This window comes from Leptinotarsa decemlineata, unplaced genomic scaffold (assembly GCF_025532065.1).
Source record: "Leptinotarsa decemlineata unplaced genomic scaffold, Ldec_3_MD MMD2_P_RNA_scaffold_11, whole genome shotgun sequence".
NCBI classification, from domain to species: Eukaryota; Metazoa; Arthropoda; class Insecta; order Coleoptera; family Chrysomelidae; genus Leptinotarsa; species Leptinotarsa decemlineata.
Window position 1 is genome coordinate 3,557,281 of NW_027412525.1, and position 24,264 is coordinate 3,581,544.

A 24,264-nucleotide genomic window follows, 5' to 3' on the forward strand; every position below is an offset into this window, starting at 1 on the left:
ATAGAATTAAAACAGTTGAAACTTACGAATTATTATTGTGACAGCACATTTTTATCTTCCAGTAACATGAAGTGAAGTTTTTGCAAAGATTTAATGAATCGCACTTTATTCGAGGTCATTATTGATGCTTTCTTGTAAATCTCTATCATTTTTAATCTGTCACTAAAGTGTGCGATAATCTGCAAAAATAGTGGTACTACCAGAAATATACACCTCAGGATATCCTACTTTCACTTCCTTTGTACTTGAACAACTATAGATTTGCACAAATAGTTTTATGATATGTAAGGTAGGACGGTGTAGCTTCCGCCACAGTATTACGTGACTTCCCCAGTCAAACGCTTTTGATAAGTCCCAGAGTAATGTCGCAGTCCCATTATACAAGTTGCTGAATGCACTATGAAGAAAAGTGAATATTGCATTTGGTTTCAGTGGTGAGATAATCATCCATGAAGTACCGAACATTTCTGGGTCTATTAGCAAACAGAGAGATCATCTGCAACGACATGACAGCTTTATTAAGTAAATTTGTATAAATATCTACTCTTGCACAATTTCTATCATTATTTCTGACGATTTTCGAAGTTTTCCTCGTTCTCATAGCCGACGTCCAGATGTGAAAGTGATCTTACTAGAAAATGACGGCTCACTACGATGTACGTCTCTATGACTTACCTTGTATATACATTAACGCGTTCCTTTTTTTTTAACAGTTTCTATCCATGGAAAGTTCCAGTATTTTGAAGACCAGGTAAAAATTCATAGGCGAAGACAAGAATTATAAATAGTGCGACGCCTAAACGGATTTATATGAAACCTTACACAAATACAGCTCATACATCAGAATAACATATAGGCTACAATTTACAAAGGTTTTGTGTAATTTTGGTCATAATATAACGATAAATATTAAGCAAGTCGAGAACATTTTTGCTTCCTGAGAGCTATTTTGGCGTCCGCTGCCTATAATACCGTTGGAGTTACTGGCAGATAATGTACCGTAAGATTGTTCATCTTAAATAGTTGTGAATAAATGTCCGCGATAGCATATATCTACCTCTTATGTAGTAGCCACTATATGCAAAATACTGAGCCATAAATACTATTAAATCGGATCCTTTTTTTGCAATGCATTTTTTAGATTATCTGTCAAATTCTTATGAAAACTGATACAATCGTTGAACATTTATCACGATGAGATTAACTTGACTCGACGCAGTAAGTCATTACGCGTCGCGTCTACTGTGAAACGACGGGGGAACGATGCGCGTGGGTAAAGGGGCGGCCTAAGCAATGAAGCGCCATTGCCGAGAACGCGGGCAGACCAGTGAGGGCTGACGGTTGTGTTATTTTTGCAAAAAAAACAATAGGTAATATAATTCTATTCTTGAAGCTATTCATTCTTTAGAGCAGTTGGAATATTTTTTCAGGTACTGTATTTTTAAAGTAAAAATATAAATTACTAGGTGTTTTCCGCGGCTTCGCCCGCGTAGAATTTGGTTTGTCACATTTCGTGACAGACCAGTACACTATAAAAGTATAAAACAATTTTAATTTGTAGTCGTACTCATTTAAATACGCGCGAAAAACGTAACATTATGTTGATCTCTGTTTCAGTATTGACTTGTGTATATTTTTGTAAAGGTGTATCTTGATGAGCACGTGAGTTAGTTGAGAATCAAGGACATCAAACTTGGTGTCAGCGGTGGGATATTAATTGAGAGCTGTGGGATATTTTGTGTCAGTGGTGTGATGCGTATCACTGAAGAGCTGAATATTTCCGACAGCTTCATTTGGTACAGCTGGAAAAAATGGTATTAAAACAGTCGTTAGCGGTTACCCCCGTACAATTTTTATCATCCCTTCGGGCGGATTCCGAAGTTTTCGTCGGTCTTATCGCCGCCGGCCCGATCTGACAACAAGGCGTTTCCACCCGAATGTGCCGCCGCCACACTTACATCTTAAGTCGGCGGGTTGTCGTTCTCGGACACGCGAATTTTTGCGCCCCTAATCGACATGCCGTCGAAACCGCATGGGGGCCGACAGACCACAGCACGTTGGTTTGTTGTTCTTGGCGGGCCGCGGTAAAGGTGACGTATGACGTTTTTCCGATCATGGGTTTTCCGTGAAAAGTGCTTTCTCGGAAGGAACACGGCAAATGTTCACGTGGAGGCGGCATGACATCTTGACACAAATAGGTCCGCACCCTAATTTTATTTTCGTTGCTTGTGTCCTTAACTGTTAAATCGCTTTTCACAACTTGATGTTAATTGTGGATGGAGAGGAATGCTATTAATCATTTATACTTTTTAGATGCCTGGTCATGATTTTGGATAAATTCGTGAAGTCCGTAAAGTCTCATTGAAAATTTGGGTGTAATATTTTAGCACCTCGAGTATATGACTGGTTACGTGATGCCGAGAGTTTGGTCATAAATATCGATCTAAATCAAGACGGTCCTCCTCTCGTTCTCTCTAGTGGTTTTCGGTGAACTTACAATGACTCTCGTCTTGCCTCGGCGGCGCTTGGGGATGGTTTCGCCCTTCAGATGCCAGATGCGCCGAAAGTGATAATAGACCAGTCGTAGATTAAAACTTTATAATAATTGCCAGAGTTGAAATTACGGTCAAATAAAAGAGAACATTCACTATACTTAGTGTAACCCGTTTTAAAAAGCATATTGGGTTGAACTTCGCATTATTTATTCAAGCAAATACCTACAAAATGAAAATATTCTGCAAAGCGTAAAAGTTGAGTTGAATAGCAATTAAGATAACCAAAATTAATTGGCAGTCATGGAAATGTCTAACAAAGATTCCAAAAGTTTGTTGGTCTACTGATTTTATCTTAAATTGATATACACGAAAAGCTTAAGAAACATAATTTCAAATATATATATATATATATATATATATATATATATATATATATATATATATTTATATATTTATATATTTATATATTTATATATATATATATATATATATATATATATAAGTACTAATGTTGAAATTGCCGATTTCTGTTCGTTTTAATCGGGTAAACTGGTATTAATCATAGGTTGTTTTCCTTTAGGTATCAACTGTTTGTTGAAAGTGAGAAAGATACCCAAAGTTTATTTCCTTTTAATATTTTATTATCACTACGCTTGATATATTTTTCTTGCATTGACCTTTTAGACATATATCAACCAACATGGAACACTTCTTTTTCAAGAATCTTATAACTACTTACAGAATACTTACATAAGAGAACTTATGTCATGAAAAATTGCTATTCTCAACACCCCCCCTTCAATTTTACCTTTTCAGAACAAACAAAAAAAAACGTAAATTATTAAACATTCTTACCAAAGAGATACTAGATATTCTTAATTTAATCAAGTGGAATTACTCCAATAGCTGTACGCAGTCTCATGAAATGGACCGCTGTAAGACCTTTGGTGAGAATATCAGCCTTTTGATCTTTCGAACAAAGATACTGAACACTGAGCTGATTTTTTGATACAAGATTTTTATCAAAATTATACTTTACATCTATATGCTTGAGCTTTAAATAATTTGTTTTTGTCAACAAATGTATACATGAGGTATTTATTATCCTCAAAGATTGGTAATGGGTAATCCACATGTATACCCATATCTGTAAGCAAACCTTTCAACCACAAAGATTCACAGGCAGCTAGACTTAATGCGACATATTCTGCTTCTGTTGATGACAGAGCCACAGTATTTTGTTTCTTTGTACTCCATGAAACTGCACCTGTTTCAAACAGATATCCAGACGTCGACTTCCTGTCGATTTCGCCAGCCCAGTCCGCACCTGCATATCCAATCAAAGGATAAATACTTGAACGTGGAAAAAATAGCTCATAATTTAAAGTACCTTTTATATATTTAAAAACCCATTTTTATCCAACCCACTGAATTTGTGTTGCATTAGTTTGAGAATGACTATAAAAATTTACTGCAACACTCAAATTTGGTCTTGTGGACACAATGGAATACATCAAACATCCAACAAGTTCACGGTAAGGCTTAACCTCAGAAATAGAAGGACCCTCCAATTCCCTTGGTGGGTGCACTTCCAGAGGTGTAGGCAAAGGGTTACACACCTCCATATAAACGTCTTCAGGACGTTTTTAAGATATACATACCTCATTTGATACATATATGACATCAGTTGTATGAATAATTTCAATACCCAAAAATAGGTCAAATTATCTGATTCCTTAGATTCAAATTTAAACTTAAGTTTAGATTTTATATTTTCAATCAATTGAGAATCATTACCAGCAATCAAGATGTCATCAACATACAACAGTATGAAAATGATGTCATCTCTACAAATTTTAAAATGAAAACACTGATCATATTTACTTTGAATCCAAGATTTATCATTAACTCATTGCATTTTTCATCCAGGCTCTTGGAGTTTGTTTCAACCCGTATTTAATTTGCATACTCTGAATGTGCCATCCTCTAGGCCTTGAGGCTGTTTCATAAAAATTTCCTCCTGTTATTGAACATTCAGGAATGCATTATTGACATCAAGCTGCATACAGTAAAGATTCCTTGAGCTAATGATTGACAAAAATAATCGAAACATTGGTAATCTGCCATCAGGTGCATACGTTTCATTTTAGTCGAACCCTTTCTTTTGGCCGCAGCCCTTCACAACTAGCCTTGCCTTATACTTTTCCAACTCCCTATTAGAGTTTCTTTTGAGTTTAAACACCCATTTGTTGTCGATGGCGTTCCTTCCTTGATGAAGTTGTTATTTTGCATCTCTTCCTGCTGACATCTCTTCCTGTACTGCTATATTCCAAGCATTTCTGTCATCCCTTTTTACTATGTTCTCATAGATGTGTGGTGATGTGTGTGATGAAGTTGTTATTTTGGATAAGTGCTGATATCTCTTCCTGTACTGCTATATTCCAAGCATTTCTGTCATCCCTTTTTACTATGTTCTCATAGATGTGTGGTACATTGTCAACATAAGATTCAGCACTTAGCGCAAACACTGCAACATCCTCTTCTAAGACATAATCTGTAGATGAGTTGGCAGTCTCTTTGGGCGTGTACTTCGACGCACTCTTTCTACCTCAACTGGTTGATTTCTTGTTGTGGCTCTGTGACTACTTTTACGTTTGAGTCATTAACATTTCTGAGAACTGGCTGAGAAACAGAAATCATATTCCGAACCTTGATCATTGCTAGAGCCAACCTTAGCTGTGTGGACTTTACCAGAATTTCTTTGACTTTTCTTGCGCTCCAACCATCTTTCCCTTTTCTGACATTATGACAGAAATGACACTTGTATGGAAATTCATCATCATGATCTTGCTTGTTACCTTCATGAGGACTTTTTTCTGGGATCCTTTGAACCGCCTTCCTCCATTAGAAAGGAATGCAGCTGAGGAATAGATTTCTTCCTCATTCTTCAAAACTCCGATACTACTTAACCTCGCGTTCTCATCCAGTAATCTGCCTTCCACCACTGGTAAGGTAATTAGTGAGCTATTAGCAAGTAATAATGTTTCAAGTGAGCTGATTACGGTTTGATATTCCTTACTAGGCAGGGACTGAAACAACTGAAGAATACTTTTGTGAAAATTCTTCTTTTGCAGGCTTTGTTATGTTTCTGTGTTTGTGCATTACGCACTTGTATGCCTACTTTGAAGTTCATTTGGCGTTGCACCCGCTGCTGGCGTTTCTATTTTAATTCGAAGAGAAGAATCTTGAATTTTGCGTCTTTTGAAGCCATTTTTTTCGTTATTCTTTTTTTTGATTGTTCAAAAAAATTTTAACCTCACTTTTTCTGACTACCAAACAGTTACCAAATTCTGTCGGTCTGGGCCCATAACCTGATAAAAGAACTTGTAATTCTTTTATTATCACTAATACTCTTGATATATTTTTCTTACATTGACCCTTTTGACATATATCAACTAACATGGAACACTTATTTTTCAAGAATCTTATAACTACTTACAGAACACATAATATAGAGGTTTTAAAAAAACTTTTGTCATTGAAAATTGCTATTCTCAACATCCCCAGTGCATCGCCTTTATCGGTTAAATAAAATGTGTGCAAATACATTTTTATCTGATTCTCAAATAGTTGTTCACGAAAACATTTGCTTGAAACGAACATTTTTTTAATTATGGAATTGCTGCTCATTTTGATCTGTTGCATTTGGTGTACGAGAGATATTATATGTGGAGATTGTTTCCAGAAAAAGAAAGCGATAATATGAACCCCAAAAAATATTTTCAAACTCCAAATTTAAGGGTTTATGTGAAATATGATATATTAAAAAAAACATTTTGATATGAGATTTCCACTTGAAAGTTTCCGAAACCGCGACACGTGTTTCGCTATACAATAGCATCTTCGGGCGTCACAATATATTGTGAAGTGGAATTTTCATATAGTGTGTGTTTTTAATACGTTATAATAGATTTTCATCAAGTATCGGTTAGTTCTATCATATTTATGTAATATGAGCACTGATTCAAGTTCATTTTAATCGGTTAAACGGTGTTGATCGCTGTTACAATCTGTAAACGCTGCCTAGGCATCAACTGTTCCCTCGTTTTTTACAATGAAAAAAATGAAGTTATGCAACACTTTCAGGTAGGTATGGTAACTTAGGATAAAATCCTTTAAATTAAATCAAATTATTGTTCACTACCGACTCGATGTGAAAACTCTAAAAAATCTCAAAATAGATTAGTTTTAGGAAAAAACTTTTTCGTGGGGAACTTCGGAAGTAAGATAGAATATATCAATAAAAATCTTATAATGATATATTGATCCTGCACAGATGTTTCTTTCAGAATCAAATTGAAAACAAAACTGTTCCAAAACAACTACTTCAATTAAGATCTTTCAGTCAAATATAATTTTATGCAATATTTTGAATATTTTGATTTTTCTCGTTGTCTAGAACAGGGGTCTCCTAACTACGACCCGTGGGCCAAATCCGGCCCGCCAGTATCATCAATCCGGCCCGCGACAGCCAATGATTTACTGTCATCAATCTGGCCCGCGACAGCCAATGATTACCTAATTGTTGTTACTATTGCTGTGATAAGTTGAAGAAGAAAACACAGAATTATAGTTACTCAGTTTTATTTACTTGCAAGGTAAAACTTAACGACAGAAATGATGACAAAGAAAACTTAACTGATGTATCTAAGTTTGAGCATATTAATAACTAACAAATAATTGAAATGAATCACAGTAAAACAAAAACACTAATGAGATTTATGTAATTGTGATTTTCCACTGACAATACTTTGTAATTGTGGATCAATTTTACTTGTACTAATTATCAAAAGAGATTTAAGATGCTCATCGGTTAATTGAGATCTGTAAACGTTCTATGTGTACTTCATCTTGGAAAATGTTTTCTCACACAAGTAAGTAGTACCAAAAACAGAAAACAACCCACGAGCAAATTTATGCAAATTATCAAATTGTTCCAGTGGAAGACTCTTATAAAATTCCAACACAGATGAATTTTGATATTTGTTTTTAAGCATATCACTGCACCGTAAATCAATAATTTCCATTTGGACTTCCGGAGCCAGGGTTTCAATGTCGGAATCAAAAGGATTTTGAAAAAGCTTAATTTCATTCGCAATGACATCAAAATCTGAAAAACGAGTATCAAAATTTATTTTCAAAGCACTCAAAGTTTCGATTGCAAAATTGACGGGAAATTCAGTCTGTCAGTCAGTAGTGTGGCTGAACATTTCACCTTTCGAAATGTGTGAAACATTTTTTACGTAATTGCGATTGAAATAGTATTATTTTCTGCCTGAAGGATTTGATATTGGTGTATAAATCAGGGAGAAGCTGATTTTCTCCTTGCAATCTCAAATTCAGTTCGTTCATATTATTTGTCAAATCGACATAGAAGGCTATCTTCCATATCCATTTACTATTTTCTAAATCGGCAAAAGGGCGCTGCTTCTCATTTAAAAAATTTCGATCTCTGCTCGAAGTTCAAAAAAGCGCTTAAGGACTTTTCCGCAACTAAGCCAGCGTACGGCAGTATGATATGGTTAATCATTTTCTCTAATATGTTGAATAAACTCGCGGAATTGTCGGTGATTCAGCCCATTGGATCTGATGAAGTTAACAACTGATATGACTGGTTTTAGAACTTCACACATATCCAAACATTTTCAGCAATAGGACTGTTGATGAATGATACAATGTAAGACTAATTGTTTTGAACCACCATCATTCTCTACAGCCTTTGACACAAGTGCAACCACTCCTTTATTTTTACCATACATATTTTTGCCTCCATCAGTTGTTATAGATTTCAAATTTCTCCATCGAAGGTTCTTTTTATTAATGGCATTTTTAACTCCCTTAAAAATATCTGCCCCAGTTGTCGTGCCGTGAATACTATCAATATCAAGAAGTTCTTCATATACTTCATAACTTTTATCTACCTCGCGAATAAAAATCAACACCTGAGCAGTATCTGACACATCCGTTGACTCAGCCAATGCTAGAGAAAACCATTCAAGATGTCCATTTTTGTCAGACAGTTGAGATGATATATTTTCTGCGAGTCACGGTGTTTGCTGACAAACTGACACTTTTAAATAAATTCATCTTTTCGGGGTATATTTCTTCGGCTATTGCAAGCATTCTTTTATCATTTCTCTATCGGTGAATGGTTTGCCACGTTTACCGATTTCAAGAGCCACACGAAAGCTGGCGCGAGTTGCAGACTCTTGTTCAGTATTCGCTTTGGTAAACAAAGATTGCTGCGATTTGAGTCCACGTTTCAAAGCTTCAAATTTTTCCTTCCGCAAACTTCCTGTATACTTGGAGTAACTTTGAAGATGTTTCGATTCATAGTGTGTCGTTTAATGTTATAGTCTTTGAGAACAGCTATGGTTTTATTACAAATTAAACATAGCGCCTTTTCACTGGACTCTAATCACAAAATAGTGAAAGTTCCATTTTTCTTGGAACGTTCTGCATTGTCTGTCGATTTTTCACTTCATTTCCATACTAACAAATCACACATAAAAACAATAAGTCAAATCAAAATACTTTTATTGCGGGTGTTACTTTATTTCACAATAGACATTTTCGCTTCACTCGCCTTTCCTACGTAGACTAACTCGCAGTTGCGTCGCTAGCCTTTTTATATGCAATTATTACTGCCATCTCGAGGTGATCGGAATACACTACCTAGAACCAGAACTTTCTTGAACCAACGTGGTAATTCCAAATATTAAATTACGCCTAATGCCACCTAGCGGGTAGCTGAAAAAGATAGTACCTACATAGTACCACTACTCGCCACTAGATGTCGCTAAGTGTCACAATACACAATAATAATTGAAATGCAAAAAAACGTAAGTTTGCTCAGGTCACGCACTTTGCGACTATCCTAGTCTAGAAATATTGTTATGGGCAGAAATTCGCCCTTGGAACAAACTGAAAAAATCATTATGGGTCGAAGGCTTCAAAGTTTGGAGACCCCTGGTCTAGAATATAACGGCATAAAGCCTGAACTGTTATAAACGAAACATTCAATGTTTTAGGTTTGAATGAAATGTGTTAGTAGGGGGCTTATGCCAGTTCTACATGCTCCCCCACTACTTTCGACCTTGCTGACGTCACACGGCGTTGAGCTATTGCAATGTCATATGACTTTGAACGCGGGGAGTTGACCAGAGATTCGAGCCAGTTATGCACGGGCAATCGAACGGCAAAAACGCTCAAAAATTATATATGTATGAGCAAGTGCTTCCTTTTATGCATTTGCGGTCAAGAAATTTGTGGTCGGATGTGGCAAACGTGCGGTTCTCCGTCTAACCATGTCGTCGAAAATATAAATTTGGACCGCAGACGCCCGACCACATTTTGTGGTTATACATCTTTGACTACACGTACCCAGATGGAGATTTTTATGCAGACGTTCAACGTTTTTGTTGGCGTCATTCGCTCTGTTGCCATCCCCCGAGTCCGAATGAATAGTTTTCAAAATGAGTTCAGACAAGGCAGACGTCACCACAAAACAGTTTATTGAGGAAATCAGATGTCGGGCGGCTATTTGGGATGTATCGTTCGAAGATTATAAAGATGGGAATATCAAAAATAATGTGTGGATAGAAATTTGTCTGACATTTTATGCAGATTTCGAATAATACGAGGCGAAAACAAAATTGAACATTTGTAAGTATCAACATGTTTATTTTACATCACCTACCTGAGGTATACCCAAAAATGTTTTACAATATTCAGAATAGCCTTCTGTTGATCACTAAACGGATACTCTACTGTTTATGTAATTTTTATATTTTTGAATTTTGTCGGGGAACTGAACCCGCACAACTTACAAAATAGTCTGTCAAATATTGTCTAACACTAAGCTTTTTTTTCTCTATGCAACAAGAAGTCCTCAGTGTTATCGGTGTCATGTACTCCAACGATTTCCAGTGTATCGTCAATTTGGAAACTGTCTCTGTCTCGAACAAAGTTATGCAACGCACAATTTCCTTTATGCAATATTCTCTACTTATTTGTGAGTATTCCAAAGGTACATTTTACATATCGTCTAGCACGGGACAATCGATAATTGAAAATTTTTTGGCTGTCTTTGAGTCACTTTCCTTGGAATGAACGCATTACGTTGAGGGATATTCCAAAAGCTTCGTCTGGAACAAAAACGTAAGGCACAACCTTCGAATCTTCGTTAATTTTTACTGGCAGTGGGATATGCAACGAACCAGATTCCAACGCGTTTCCAAAAGAGGACCTCTCAAAGATTGTTGAATCTGCATCTTTCCACGCACCAACGTCATATATATACATTCACAATTGCTATCAGCAACAGATATTAAAACAATAGAGAAATAATTCTTATAATTGTAGTATAATGAACCAGAATATTCAGGTTTTATAATCCTTATATGCTTGCTATCGATAGCTCAATTGCAGTGAGGAAAATTAGCTCGTGCTTCAAAATCTTTTGCTATTTATTGCCAAACTTCTCCTGAAAATTGTGGAAAATCTTTCTGGTTCAACGTAATCCATAGTACACGACATATCTTTGGCACAATAAAACTTGCAGTTGTAGTTCGCACTCTAAATAAGTAATGGAGATCCGTATGAGTACAGCCGGAGGCTAGATATCTGAAATCTGAAAATAAAAGAGCTCTCTTTTTTTTCAGGCAAGCAGTTACAAAACAAAACAATTTTTAAAGAATATAAAGCCACGCCCTACCGTATCATCTGTAGAAGAGATTCTTTCCAACAATAATTCTGAAACTCATAATATTGAAGAATATGAGGGCAATAATGAGGTTAGCGAGAACGACTTGAATTGGAGAGCAGAACGGTTTCAAAACCATACTCCGACCAATGATACTAGTACTGCGTATTGAAGAAAGCGAAAGAGGCTGTTAAAGAAACTTGAAACATATATAGATGATTATCAACAACCCAAACCGCCGACAAAGGAGAAGATCTCAGATGATTTGAGGAGATCTCAGATGATTTGAAATTTTTTCCAGAAACTGAAAGTACGGATGGATATCATGAACTTATTACTACATTAGTATGTCTGTCCCACAAAATAACCTTGGGTCGAATCCATCTGATGCATTTGTCCAACAAACACCACCATCCCGTAGACATGATAGCCAAAATCAGTATCCACATACTACGTCACAACCACAAGTAGCAAACTTTCGACATTACAATAATAGACTACCAAGCCAACCCCACTTCTCACTCAGCTTTCTCCACAATATCATCGGACCCTTCAAACTGTGAAGACTCCGAGCAGCCCCCCTTCACTATCCCAAATGGCAACACCATCAACTGCTACTCGACCAACGGAGCAATATTCGGAATAATATAGAAGAGTAAATAGTCCTGACGATAACCATTCATCGATGTCACCAAATAGTCATGGATCCATCTTGTCAGTGGCTTCATTGTTCAGTGATAGTGATTTTCGTTAAAATGATGACATTAGTGTTAAGCAACAGTACGGGTGAAAGGTAATTACGTTATGTATAATCACTGAATCGCAATTAAAATGTTAATACTTCTTGTTCAATAAATGTCTGGACCGTTATTTTGTGTTTTATATTTTTTTCCCTTAAAAAGTATTAATATTCAAAACAAAAAATAACAAAATTTCTAGCTATATAGAAACCATTCCGTTTCCTAAAATTTCGTCGAAATTTTTTCAAATATAAATAAACAATTTTTTGAATATGTCACAAATTAGAAAATTTTAAAATTCTTCTTGAGTTATTAGTCGAAATATTTCATATTCTGGTTTGTTTTTGTTTCCTATATTTACACTTTTCAAGAAAAAAAACGCAAAATAATGATGGTGGACTATATATATATATATATATATATATATATATAGTCTATTAATAGGATGGAAAGCCTACCGTCTTTGTGTTCTGTGCTTTTTGCGATATATCAATAAATAATATAACACGTACGGATCCATTCTATTTCTCTTATCTGACAACATTGTACTAATAGATCTACCAGCCGCATGAACGCTTGCAACTTGCATAAAAAGGTAGCGAAGGCACCACACTGAAACGTCGAATGTTGTGCCATTCGACTGCAAACTGCACGTGCATAAAAGAGGCCTTAGGTACGTGACCTTGAAGGACGTCTCACGACTTTGTGGTTTGACATTAAATGTGGAGATTGACCTTGAACATGAAATTTGACCTTAAGATTCAAATCTGTGCTCGTGACATAATGCAACATGCCTTTTAGTGACGCCACACATCCTTGAGCTGTGACCTTGAATTGGCTTTCGATCAAGTCAAACGCCCGTGAGTTATGACTTTGAACATGAAGTTTGACCTTTAGATTCTGTCCCGGACGTCGGTGTAGGAGTGGGGGGTGTGTTTTTATAAGAAGTGTGACATGTGTGGTGTGATGAGCTGACGGTTGTCGTCAAGGGTTCAGTCAGAACGAGAACACAGCGGTGCAACGATGTATTGCATTGCTGCTTTCGACTCATTGACAGCGATGTGTGCGGTTTACTCGATTCGGGGCACTTATGCTTTGTAATGAAGAGTTGTCGATAGCGGTGTTACTCGGCACTCGTGTATACAAATGTTCTGTGCTCTGTATCCAAGGTCGAATGGATTTTTTTCTTAAAAGTAATTCCGTGTATGCAATCGTTTTCTAGGGCTGTGTCGTCACACATACCTTGGAATACTTTTGCAGGATTCGTAAAAGCTTAGTCGAACAGAACCACCATTTACACACTTTCATTCCACGAACTTTTTTCATAAATAATCAGGATTAGCCAGAAAGTAGTTTCTATCAAATATTTTTTTAAATATGTACTTCATCTTGACATTGGAGGAATACTTCGTCGCGTATGGAAAGCATAGACCTCTTTGAATTCTCAATATTTAATCGCCTCTGTTCTTCGACGTTTAATTTTTGTGAATTTTCATTTGCAATATTCGGCATAGAGTTTTTAATTTTGTTTTTCCTATTCAGCAAGTATAGATGAGTATATATTTTGTAATTTGCTGTATTTTGTTTGATTTTATGGTTTTTCGATAGACGTTCCATATGATATAAAAAATTATTTTGTGCTAGTATAATGCCAACAAAGTATTGCTGTTTTGCGAATTGTACGTCGGATAATCGATATCCGGAAAAAAACGTGTTTTTATACCATTTATAAAACTTCATATTAAGATGTAGAAATGTAGATGTAAGAAATGGATACATACTTCGAGGAGAGTGAATTTAACAGTGCAAAAAATAAATAAATATTCATATGTATGCTCTAAACATAAAATGAATAGTAAACTTTTCATAGTTAATTACTATTGATTAGAATGAGAAATAATCTCAATCTTTTATTAAACTGTATTCATTTATTATATTTAATTAAATTCAATTCATCACCATCATATTTCACTCGAAAATAAATCTGAAATTCATAATTATTTTAAATTATTTTAAATTTCTTTTATTACAGTTTGAATCTATCGCTACTCTTTTACTAAAGTCTGTATACTAACCTGTCTATTAATTCACTTCTTTTTCCAGTTACTTCTAAATTACGGCATGCAAGCCAACGTTTTAATGTTACAACATTGTTATCCTTTACAGTTGCAAATTTTAGTTTTGCTCCAGGAACATGTTGTGTTGAAAATATTCTTTTTTAATTGTACTTTACCATATGTTTTTATGAGGATTAAGAAGTTTTTGTCCCTACCAAACTACTAGCGGTGCTAGTGAGTGCGTTTTTGTACTTCAGGAAAAAGGTTCATTCTCTTCGATAACGTCCGCCTTGCACTTTCCTAGCCTAAGCAATCACCAAAACTCCATATTCATCACACAACCCGCACACAGCACTCTTCCTTCATACCGCTGTTTTCTCTTACAATGCCCTTAATGGCTCTGTTCAGACTAGAATATGATAAGCAAATATGATTACACCATGTTTTTTTACTTATAACATATAACAAACACATTTCAAATATTCACAACACCATTTCCCAATGTTGCACTTTCTCCCTTCTCCACATTCCCTACTTCCTCCTGCGAGTTGGAACCGCATGGTTCATATTTCTCCGAAATATTCTGCGGTAGGCAAGTGTATGTGTCAGAAAGGAAAGTCCCCAAGTCTGCTTCTATCATCAGCTCGATAAACTAATACAATTTTTGTTTCCATACGATTATTTATAACAGTGCCACACCTAGACCCAAAAGTTTTCGCACCTTTTCAGCATCGTACTATACTCAAAAAAATAATTTGATGATATAACAATCTAATTCCGTTGTTTCCAGGCGCTCTTCGACTGAATTCTGTATTCACATGTTTATAGGAGAAAGATCTCTGAAAGACACAAGTTTCATTCATTGGTTTGAAAATTATGTTTGAAAAAATACTCACTTGAAACTTGACCATGTTCAAAGCGACCGAACTGATACTTATTTACTATCTACCATATTTTCAATATTTGCAGAAATTGTACTCGAAGCTTTCAATCCAACGAATTGAATTTGCCAATGAGAGAGTTTTGGCAACGGGATACTTCTGAAAAGTTCCACCCATATCAGATGAGAAACAACAACCAGAATTGTTCAATCTGATCATATCACACAAACATAAGTCGAAGAAACTGGAGACTTCCAGTTGAAGGTGGGCACACCCGTCACATCAGAAAAACATCTCTCATTGCCTGATGAAGCACTCACATCATCGAAATTTAAAATATTCTTTGATTTTGAAAGGCAACTAGATGACATTGAACGTCTATCGGAGGACCATAAAAACAAACAAGATGCAACGAATCATAGAAGGAGTGTACATTAATCTGAACCTGCTGAATTGGAGCAACAAAGAGCCGATATATGATTTCCATACGCGGAGAAGTATTTTCTCTTATTTCAATATGAAGTACACCTGATGAGGACAATATGAATATATCTCATGAATTTTTTTCAGTATGTAATAAGTAGCCCAAATAATTTACTTTTTCCGAATGGGATATTTCTGTTTATTTAATTTTTGATTTCTGCAAAAGAAATAAAATAGTAAAACAATTGAGCATTCTCTTTTATTGAAAAGCACCATTTTTTCCGTTTTTTTTGTAACATCTCTAAAGATGTTTACACTAGCCTAACTCTAATAGAAGTAACACTACAATATCATAGCATTAATAAACAGGATGGACTTCTATGACTATTAAAATCCCAAAAAAATATCATAATTGGGGTTTGTATTCTACTTTTTTATAACTCGCATATACATTAAATTCGCCTGAAGTCGAATGAAAATTATTGAAATATACTTTTTTGTCATCAATTTTCAAAAATATTAAATAGCAATTGTTTCCTGGCTAATGCCGGAAAAATCATCAAATGTGCATACTACGCATATTATGCATGCAAGCTGAAGGCAAAACTTGCGGGAAAACGGTCACATTTGCAGAAAAAGAAAATTCTGCTCCACCAAGACAACGCGGTTGCCATCGCGAAAATCCAGAATTACGGTTTGAACTGTTTGACTATCCACCTTGCTCACCAGATCTAGCCCCAAGCAACTTTTTTTGGGTCCTTCATCTGAAAATTGCGCTCGAAGATACATGAAAAACACCAAGTACTATTTGGACAGGTTACAGAGATGGGAGCATCGCTGGGAGAAGTGTGTAGAGTTAAAAGGAGACTATGTTGATAAATAAAAAAAATCTGAAAATATGTCGTGTTGGTCAGTCGGTAGCCAAGCGGTTCGGCGTGGGTGATTTGTTCACTCACTCGAATTGACTGCCGTGTTGGTCGGTGGTTCAAGCCCTAGTCTGAACGATCGATCTTCACTTGCTATCGTCCAACCCGTGTTAGGAATCACACGTTAAAATGTAAGACCTCGTTAATCCTTAGCTCGCACAAGTTTCGACTTCTGAGGGTTGTCGTTCGTAGGGGTGCGACAGCTGGTTAACGGAAAAACAGATTTTTTTTTTCAGATCTTTGTTTTATCGGAAACTTTTAAGACCACCCCCGTATTGTTTGAAGGTGGTTGACAATGTTTCGTGGTGTATTTCATCAGTTCAGACTTCCATTGTCTAATATAATATAAATTGATTTGATAACCCTGAAAAAAAAATCAAAAAGATTAACCGAACATAACAATTTTATCAAACAAAAAAAATTACAAATATTATCAACAAAAAATGAAAAAATTAAAAGATTTCAAACCCATTTATGTCACTATGTTTCGATTGTTAGTATCCACAATCATCTTCGGGTGACAACTGGACTTATTCCTCCGGGATCTGACTATTTATAGGTCATTCGAGTGCTTTCACCTATCCCCTCTTTCCGCTTCATTGGTTTTGGCATGAGATGACCGTTTGGCGGGAGTTGGTCGTTTTTCACTAGATCAGAGTTTTCCATATGTTACGTATCTCTACGCTAGCTTGACTAAATGCGTTGTTGGACAACATATACACGGCTTCTTTGAATTTTCTCCAAAACCAGTGTTCCTCTTCATGGATGATTTCAGCTTGAGCCCACTTGATATGTTGATAAGTCCAAATATGCTCTGCTATTCCGGATTTGCTGGTTTCTCCTCGCTGTGTGTGTTTCATGTCCTCAGCAATGCGAACTTTCAATGGTCTCTTAGTTTCACCGATGTATGATTCTCTGCACTCGCAGGGTATCCGGTAAATACAATTCTTGGAATCGCAGTCCGCGTTTGGTGGCCTGGTTTTTGTGAGGCTGCTACGGATAGTGTTCCCAGATCTGAAGCAGGTCCTGATGTTATACTTGGACCCAATCCTTCTTATTCTTTCCGATTATCCTCTGATGTAGGGAAGTACAAGTACTGGTTGTGGCGGCTTCTCTTCCTTGAAGAGCTCTTGCTGTCTTCTAGCTAAAGCCTGTTCTACCATCACTCTGGAGTAATCATTCCTTTGAAGGTCATTTTTGATGTTGCCTATTTCTTTTTCGAGACCTTCCTTTTTATTACAGAACTCGGAAGCACGGTCTAGTAGAATCTTGATGATTCCTCTCTCAGCCGATTGATGGTGGTTGGATTTCTGGTTCAGATACTGTCCTGTGTGAGTGGGTTTTTGATATTCAGATGTTTTCCATTTAGTGTCGGTCCTCTTCACCAATACGTCTAAGAAAGGCAATTTCGAAAGCACTGTCTAGTGGAGTCTTGATGATTCCTCTCTTAGTCAATTGATGGTGGTTGGATTTCTGGTTCAGATACTGTCCTGTGCGAGTGGATTTTCGATATACAGATGTTTCCCATTTAGTGTCGGTCCTCTTCACCAATACGTCGAAGAAGTCCACAACGAATTGCCTTTTTTAGACGTATTAAAAACAGGAAACAGGAAATAGGAAACATCTCTATATCGAAAACCCACTTACACAGGACAGTATCTAAACCAGAAATCCAACAACCGTAAATCGACTAAGAGAGGAATCATCAAGACTCTACTAGACCGTGCTTTCGAGCTCAATAATACAAAGGAAGGTCTCGAAAAAGTAATAGGCATCATACAAAAAAGAACTTCAACGGAATAGTTACTCCAGAGTGATGGTAGAACAAGCTTCAGCTAGAAGACAGCAAGAGCTCCACAAGGAAGAGAAGCCGTTACAACCAGTACTTCTACTCCCCTACATCAGAGGATTATCGGAAAGGATAAGAAGGATTGGATCCAAGTATAACATTAGGACCTGCTTCAGATCTGGTAACACTATCCGTAGCAGCCTCACAAAAACCAGGCCACCAAACACGGACTGCGATTCCCAGAATTGCATTTACCGGATACCCTGCGAGTGCGGAGAATCATACATCGGTGAAACAAAGAATCCATTGAAAGTTCGCATTGCTGAGCACAAGAAACACACACAGCGAGGAGAAACCAGCAAATCCGGAATAGCAGTGGATGTTTGGACTCATCAACATAATATCAAGTGGGCTCAAGCTGAAATCATCCATTAAGAGGAACACTGGTTCTGGAGAAAATTCAAGGAAGTCGCGTATATGTTGTCCAACAACGCATTTAGTCAAGCTAGCGTAGAGATACATAACATGTGGAAACCTCTTATTAAGCGAAAAACGACCAACTCCCGCTAAACGGTCATCTCCCGCTAAAACCAATGAAGCGGAAAGAGGAAAGAGGGGATAGGTGAATGGTGAAAGCACTCGAAGTCCAGTTATCATTCGAAGACGATTGTGGGTACCAACAATCGAAACGTCGTGACGTAACTTGGTTTGGAGTCTCTCAATTTTTATTTTTCATTTTTGTTAATAATATTTTTTAATTTTCAGCTTTTATTGATATTCCAATTTTTTTATTATCTGGTTGTAGCTTGTATGTTATTTCCTTGTAATTTCAGTTTTTTGTTTTAATAAAATTATTTTTGGTTAATATTTTATTTTTATATTTTTCAGGGATTTCAAATCAATTTATGTGTTAGTTAAATATTTTCTCAATCAGTTCTCCAAACGTACATAATGGAATTGTAACATAGATCAAGCATACTGTGGGACATAAAAAACAAAAATTTTACTGGCATTGATGAAATTTCTGTAAAAATTCTACTGAATCTTCCAGATGCTGCTCTAGATTCACTGGCCAGAGCTATCAATAGATCGTTTGAACTTTGAAAAAGATCAAAGAAGTTTTATCTTCCTCTTGATCAAAGAAATTTGATCTCCCTCTTGAAGATGATCACTTGGTGATCGAAACACGTTACGAGGTGTTAAAATAACGGTTTGGTGTTGGGAAAAAACTCCAGTAATATTCATTACTTCACCAAAGGTTCCAAACAGTGCATCACATGTTAGTAGCTGTGTTTTGGGACTTTTCAAAAGCCTTCGATTGCGTAAATCATAGTCTTCTTTTAAAGAAGCTCTGCTTCTGTGGTTTCAGAGGTGCTTGTTATGACTGGTTTGCCTCGTACTCAAGCGATGGAAAACAAATAGTATAATCGAATGGACAACTATCATCCAGTGGAGAGATGTTATCTATTGTCCCAGATCAGTTCTAGGTCCAATTATATTTTTCTTGTGTATTTAAATTACCTGGCTTTCATTCCAATTAGAGGAAATTTTATAATTTTTACAGATGACGCTACCATCCTCTGGCATGAAAAAATGTCCAGCAATTGAAATATACTATCACTAGTGACCTTCAAATAATCAAAAATTGGTGTGATTCCTTATATTTTAATACAAAGAAATCAAATGTACTTACTTTAGCAACTTCTGTGACAATTTGAGCCTAAACGGACAAACTTTAGAAAACAAAAATAATTCAAAATTCCTAGGAATATCTATTGATGGCAAACTGAAATTTGATCTGCATATTAGAGCATTGACAAAAAAATTAGCGGCGGGATGTTATGTTGTCTCGAATGAACTGATCACATCTACAGCGAAGATGGTTTACTACTCTATGATTGAGGCTCATTTGAGATATGGAATTGCATTTTGGGGATTTTGTAATCAACAATTAGTACAATCAGTGTTTGTCCTACAAAAAAGGGCAGTTAGATACCTATGCAAAGATCGAATGCGTGAACACTGTAGACCATTATTCATCTGCAGGGGCATTTTAACCCTCGCCTGCATTTTTATTCTAGATTATGTATGTCTAATACACGAAAAACTTAATACAGTTGATACCCCAAAACCAAGCAGTCAAATGAAATATGTTACAAGGCAAATATCGGAAAATAAAATACCTCTCTCTATTTTCCGAAATCTACTTTGACATAGGACTCTCTGATTTATGAATGCAAAAAAATATATAATTACGTACCCTCCGAAATCAGAAATGAACAAATTCAGGAGAATAATGAAATCTGTTTAAATCTGTTTAAATCTGTTTTTCCGTTAATTAGCTGCCGCACCCATACGAACGACAACTCTCAGAAGTTGAGAAACTTGTGCGAGCTAAGGACTAACGAGGTCTTACCTTTTAACGTGTGATTCCTAACACGGTTGCAGAATCGTTCCAGCTTCAACCAAATAAATTCTCTCGAGAAAAATATCTGGTCGAGGCGGGAATCGAACACACGACCTTCCGATCGTGAGTCGGACGCACTACCACCGCGGCCAATTCCACAATACAATACAATACAATTCAATACAAAGAAGCTCTACTCAAAAAAAACATTCTATAATCTCGAGGAATTTCACAGTAAAACTGCTATGATTTTATTTTAGATATGATTATGTATTATTTATATTTCATTTGCTTTTTTATGTGATTTTTTTATATACCCACTCATTTTATCTAGATTTGACATAGGGGAGACCGAGGAGGGTTGTGACACTTTTTGCTTTCACTCATATATTTTGGCTATATCTGTGAACTTTACATCAGTCAAAGCTTGTTCTATTCTCTATTAGAATCAAAAATAAAAATACACAAAACTAATAAGTTTCCCGAGATAATGGATTAAAACCAAAGCGACAACCCGTGTCACAACTCTCCTAATACCAAGGTAAGTTGTGACAGTGCTCGAGGTGAGTTGTGACACTTCAGTGTTTGGAATTTATCGGCACTTTTTGTAGATTAAAAATGAACAAGTAATTACGAAACAGTTTTAATCATAATCTTTGGCTAATTAAGTAACATAATTATTAAAACTTAACAAAATAAATCATCTTTCTAAATGGCACAGAGAGAATAAAAATACTTAATATTAGTTTAATCCGAAAAACAATTATGACACTCGTATTGCAGTTCTCCCCCAGTACAATCTTCATGTGACCATCCTTTGCAATTAATGCATTGCACCCATTTTTCGTTAGGCCTGCTATTGGCAAAGGGCTCGAGGCAGCATAAGCAAAAACATTCATTTTCTGTGACATCACTGCCCTCATTATCGTCCTCCTCTTCGTCACGAATATTCTTTGTCTTTGATTTATTTTTTGGTTTTTTCCCCTTTGGTTTCTTAGCATTTTTATCAGTAAAAATGCGCTTCTTCACGTTCTTCACTTTCCTATTTTCCTCTATGGCAGCAATTTCATCTTTAACTGGTGTATCTGTTAGCACGGCAGACTTGATCTTACGTCTATTCTGTTGCGTGGCTTTTCTTGGCGGAGCTTTAGGCAACGGCCTTATTGTTTCTGGCGAGAATACATTAGATTGGGTGGCAAGTGGATTACGAACTGTAGATGTAGATGCAACAGGTTCAATATTTGCAGGCTCTTTAGAGTTGTCGCCGGTCATAACAAGAGGAGTCACATTACGTTCTTCACATCCAACGTGCTCGTTGTGATCTCTTTTTTCTAGACCTTCCCCAACAACAACGTCGTTCTCAACTATATCAACTGACAAATTTTGGGTGGGGGTTCCTTCTTCCGGATTTTCTATCAATTCTTCTTCTGCAGTAATGGAAGCTTGTTCTGGCACAGGATTGGTCAAAATGCGATCTGTAACTTGGCTTGGCAAAAAATCTGCTTCTCCAAAAATATCTGTATTAACAGGCCATGTTCCTGTTGCAGCAAAACCAGCGCTGATATTTTTTGCAGTGATCGCCACATCAAAGGCAGTTTTTGTTATGGAAGGGATATCATAGATAGACATAACTTTGCCAGCATTTGACCGCATCCAATTATCACAAGCTGTGTTAATGGCCTTTTTAAGAGGACCAAAAATTGCACGATCCATTGGTTGCAGCTTGTGTGTGCAGTGTGGAGGGAACGTGAGCAAAATTATGCCGTTTTCCCTGCAAAACTCTATATTTTTCAAAGCCATGTGGGATGAATGGTTATCCAGAAGTAACAAAGCTTTTTGCTCTTTTGTTGGCCTCACGTGGTTTGTAAAATGTTCAAGAAAAAAGTGAAAGTCGTCTTCCTGCATCCACCCGGATCCATTTGCTGTTCCTACTGAACCTGTTGGGCCATCCCGAATAAAATGTTCTTGAAATCGCTTCCGAGGGAATATAAACATAGGTGGTATATAATTACCCAAGGCGTTCCCAGCAAAAGCCAGCGTTACTAAGGTTCCTCTTTCCGCAGAAGTCATCGCACTGACTTGTTTTTCTCCACGTCGTGCGATTACTCTATCAGGTTTTTGGAGTGTAGTAATCCCGGTCTCGTCGACGTTCCATACATCTTTACCGCTGAGAGTATGCTTGGCCAAGACTCCTGTATAGTTTTCAAAAAAGGCAGCGACATTTGTCCTATTAAAGCTCGTGGCGCGAGCGATGCTTGTAGCTTGAGGTAGCCTAAGAGATAAATTTAAATGTCTCTTCATGAATAGCTTTAACCACACTTCTCCAGCCATTTCGTTTTTTTCCCATGATTCAGGAACTTTTTTATTGTGTTTTTTTGCTAATAAATAGGCTAAACTCCTTGTCTCTTTTGTAGTCAGTCCATAATTAGACGCGGCACAAGTCAACAAATAATCGCTCAATATCTTTTCTTCGTCCTTCGTAAAAACTGTTGGGCTGATATAGCCTACAGATGGAGCCTCGTCTGATAATTGTTGTTGATGTGCCTTTTTCTTTTTAATGTATCTTTGTAAAGACATATAATTTAGATTATATGAAGATGCTGCACTTCGAAGGCTTTGGCCTCTAACCGTCACCTCTTCAAAGGCCAGATCGTAAATTTCGATACTAGCCATTCCTCTCTCTGTTTTACGAACATATGTATTAGGCATTCTGAAACAATAAAAAAGCAATGCAGCAATCGAATGCATACAAAATAGCCATATCACTTGTTAGTAAATAAAATAGGAGAGTTGTGACAGCCTGTCACAACTCTCCTAGGTGCGCAAAATCGTGAGTGTGCCAGAATAATAATGTATAACCTCCAAACAGTAAGAGATCTCAATAAAATTATGAATGGCTTTGAATCTTGAAGGCCCGATGCAAATTAGAAAAAATATTACACTAATGCTCCCGTAATACATAGCAAAAGACAGAATAAGAAAGTTATGATCAAAAACTTACTTTTGGTCGTTTTTTAGATGACAGCGTCACAGTAACTCAGCCGCTCCTCGTGGGCCGTTGGCGCGTACTAAATCCAATAAGCAGTCTAGAAAACAATAAATGTGCGACGTTGACAGCTCGCTAACGGTCACAGATACAGCGAAATCGCGCGTGTCACAACTCTCCTCTGTCACAACCCTCCTCGGTCTCCCCTACATTTATTTTTCAACTGATTAGTAAAGGATTGTTCTACTTTCGTAAATATTTTGTTTTAAAAAAAAAGCACTCTTTAACAATTTTTTTCCTAACATGCTTTGTCAGTAAGAACTTGATTTCTTGGACAATAAAGTATATTTCTCTCTCTCTCTCTAGGAATACTCCACAGTGTAAAAAATGAATCAGCGTGCTGAAATTCTATCAGTTTATAAAATCTAATAGTTCTGAACTGAGGCCTAAAGGATCATTTACGACCCTTTAGGCCTCGGTAGCTTACTTATTCAGTTTCTTAAAACCATTGCAATGATTTGATACGTCACAATCGTCGTAAGATCAGAAGTTTTGTTCAGCGTCATAACACTGTTCTGACCATGTGACATTGCATGACTGGCGTTCGGTGTCGTTTCAATCGCCTCGCTACTTTCCACTTTTCCTATTCACCATTGCCAGCCTTTCATCAATGAAGTTATTAATAATATATTATAGAAAGTGAAAACTGGATTCGGTTGTTATTGCTGTGAAAAATCGATCATCACGCTAGAACAATTTACGTGACTTCGTTGAACTCAATTTGTTATTTTCCTTT

At 36.6% G+C, this 24,264-nt stretch overlaps 2 protein-coding genes across 3 annotated transcripts in view; one reads left to right on the plus strand and one right to left on the minus strand.

Annotated features, from left to right (window-relative positions):
* LOC111507417 (serine/threonine-protein phosphatase 4 regulatory subunit 1) overlaps positions 1–24,264 on the plus strand; it is a 369,931-nt gene that overhangs the window by 58,512 nt on the left and 287,155 nt on the right. The window lies entirely within an intron of this gene.
* LOC141480088 (uncharacterized) lies at positions 21,112–23,674 on the minus strand. The gene is made up of 2 exons (XM_074169874.1): positions 23,484–23,674; positions 21,112–23,192 (listed from the first exon to the last, which is right to left on the minus strand). The coding sequence occupies exon 2, from the start codon at positions 23,189–23,191 to the stop codon at positions 21,230–21,232; it is 1,962 nt and encodes a 653-aa protein (XP_074025975.1). The 5' UTR covers position 23,192; positions 23,484–23,674; the 3' UTR covers positions 21,112–21,229.